This window comes from Balaenoptera ricei, chromosome 14 (genome assembly GCF_028023285.1).
Source record: "Balaenoptera ricei isolate mBalRic1 chromosome 14, mBalRic1.hap2, whole genome shotgun sequence".
In the NCBI taxonomy this organism is placed as follows: domain Eukaryota; kingdom Metazoa; phylum Chordata; class Mammalia; order Artiodactyla; family Balaenopteridae; genus Balaenoptera; species Balaenoptera ricei.
Genome location: NC_082652.1, coordinates 25,378,587 through 25,380,765, shown reverse-complemented (window position 1 = coordinate 25,380,765; position 2,179 = coordinate 25,378,587). Strand labels below are relative to the sequence as shown.

The following is a 2,179-nucleotide window of genomic DNA, read 5'->3' as shown; positions in this document are numbered from 1 at the left end:
TATTCTCCATCATCAAATTAATGAAGTTGGGTATGTCCGTTAATTCTCTTTGGACAAGAATAGTTGTGCTGGTCATACTGGGGTCCCTCAGTGTCATTGTTGGTTGATATGACTGGGAGCTGGGCCCCCTCCCCATCTATAGTCAGAGAGGGGTCCCCTTGGAGAGATGGACACACCTGGGAGAGACTGGAGGAGGCACGTGGCCATGAACCACTGGACAGGAGATGGGGCCCCGGAGCCTCACTCCCCACGGGGTGCTGACCATTTCCACCCTCTCTCTGCCTCTCCTGCCTCTCAGGGCTGAGCCCTCTGAGCACATGAGTAGGTTTTGGTAGCACTTCCCCATGGGCTTATATCACTGTGCAATAGTAATTACCACTACTCACGTAGAGACTACAGTAATAGTCAGCCTCGTCCTCAGGCTGGGCCCCCCTGATGGTGAGGGCGGCTTTGTTCCCAATGATGGATCCAGAGAAGCGACCAGGGACCCCAGAGGGGTGGCTGCTTGTGTGGTAGATAACAGTTTTGGGAGCCTGGCCTGGGGTCTGCTGGTACCAGCTGGGGTAGTAACCGGCAGTGACTGACCCAGAGCTAAGACCACAGGTGAGGCTGATCGTCCCTCCTGAAGACACTGACACGGATGGCTCCTGGACCACAGTCTGAGAATCCACCCCTAAAACCGACAGGAGAGAGACAGGGCTTGTTATGGAGATAAGATCCCCTGAGGCCCTGTTTGTAGGTGCCCCCAAGGATGCAGAGTCCCAGCGCCTGACCTAAGCCATAAGTGAGGAGCCCGAGCAGAAGCGCCATCCAGGCCATGGTGGGGACACCCCCAGGACACGGCATCCTCAGCCTCCTGGGCTGGAGTGTGGGGTCCTCGGGCCTTTTCACGCCTCCCAGACCCATTAGGAGGAGGAGGGGCCTCATGCAAATCAGCTTCCTGTCTCTCTGTGCCCAGTGTCACCTGATGTCCCCTGTGGGAGGTCTCAAAGGAGGCAGATGCTGGGACTTCACACAGACCGGGGACAGCATGGGGATGAGACACTGAGTGATGGGGGTGGCATCCTTCCCCTAATCAGCTCCCCCGCGTCCTACGTTTCTCAAACCTGAATTCTTCTCTGCAGAGCCTGAAGGCTGAGTTATAAATGGCAGTACTCTCCACCTTCTGGCCCCAGGGGTCTAGTTCATCCCAAACATCACATTCATCCCGTGACTATGACCCTCACTCCCTCCCCAGTGGAATCACTTCTTGCTCCTTGTGGAGGATCAGTGGGCACTGCTTCCTCCAGCAGGAAACCCAGTACAGACCCACAGAGTCCTGTGTGGTCTGTGGAGGGACCGGGGTCTCCGCCGACACAGTCTTTGACAACATTGCTGGTCACAACAGTCCAGTGCATCCGGGCTGGGCATGCTGACACCCAGACCAGCACCAGACGTGGGGGGCAGCTCCCCTTTTCTCTGAGAAGCCATCAAGAAACTAGGGTGGCTTCAATGTACCTGCAGTTTTTTAGAAGAAAAGTAATAATACAACCATGAAATTTTGAGATTCTTCCAAAACATCAGATAAAAATAGGAAAACATGTGACTCATAATCAGAAATTAAAATTATACTGTATCTGAGCACGTTGGTGTGAACATCATGGAGCGTTTTTTATCCTAATTTCCCTAAACGGTCTGATCTGGAGCAGAAGGACTGGGAAGAGCAGGCGAGGGCGGTTAGGATGGAAGACGAGTGTGGGGAGAGGAAACTTCTCCAGGAAGTTTTGAACTACGGCCACAAAATTCTTGTTCTCACAGTGTGATATGAAATGTGATTTTATATTCATTTCAGAGTTGCTGCTACAGTGTCTGTTTCACACAATGTGCGTGGTAATTGTGTTCCTTTCTCATTATCTGTGTCTGAGGCCTCAAATCCTGTCAGACAGAGATCCACGCTAGATGCTTTGGTGCCTATTAAACAAAGTTCCTCTGCTACAGTGGGAAAAATATGCAATTTTGTGTGCATCAAATTTGAAGATAAGGAGGATTTAACACTTAAGAGAAAAAGGGAGAATTAGAAGGAATAATTGCACAGTGATTGTTCTCAGATATTTCAGGATCACCTGACAGGTGAGTTTGCCCCTACCAGGGGTCTGGGGTCATTATGGGTCCACCTTCACCTTCAGACATGTAAAAGGTG

General features: G+C 51.4%; 1 gene segment (V, D, J or C); it reads right to left on the bottom strand.

Annotated features, from left to right (window-relative positions):
- Window positions 1–350: 350 nt before the first annotated feature.
- LOC132348089 (immunoglobulin lambda variable 8-61-like) lies at window positions 351–822 on the bottom strand. The segment is given in 2 exon segments: window positions 351–673; window positions 774–822. Coding segments are annotated over 2 exon segments (369 nt in total).
- Window positions 823–2,179: the final 1,357 nt, after the last annotated feature.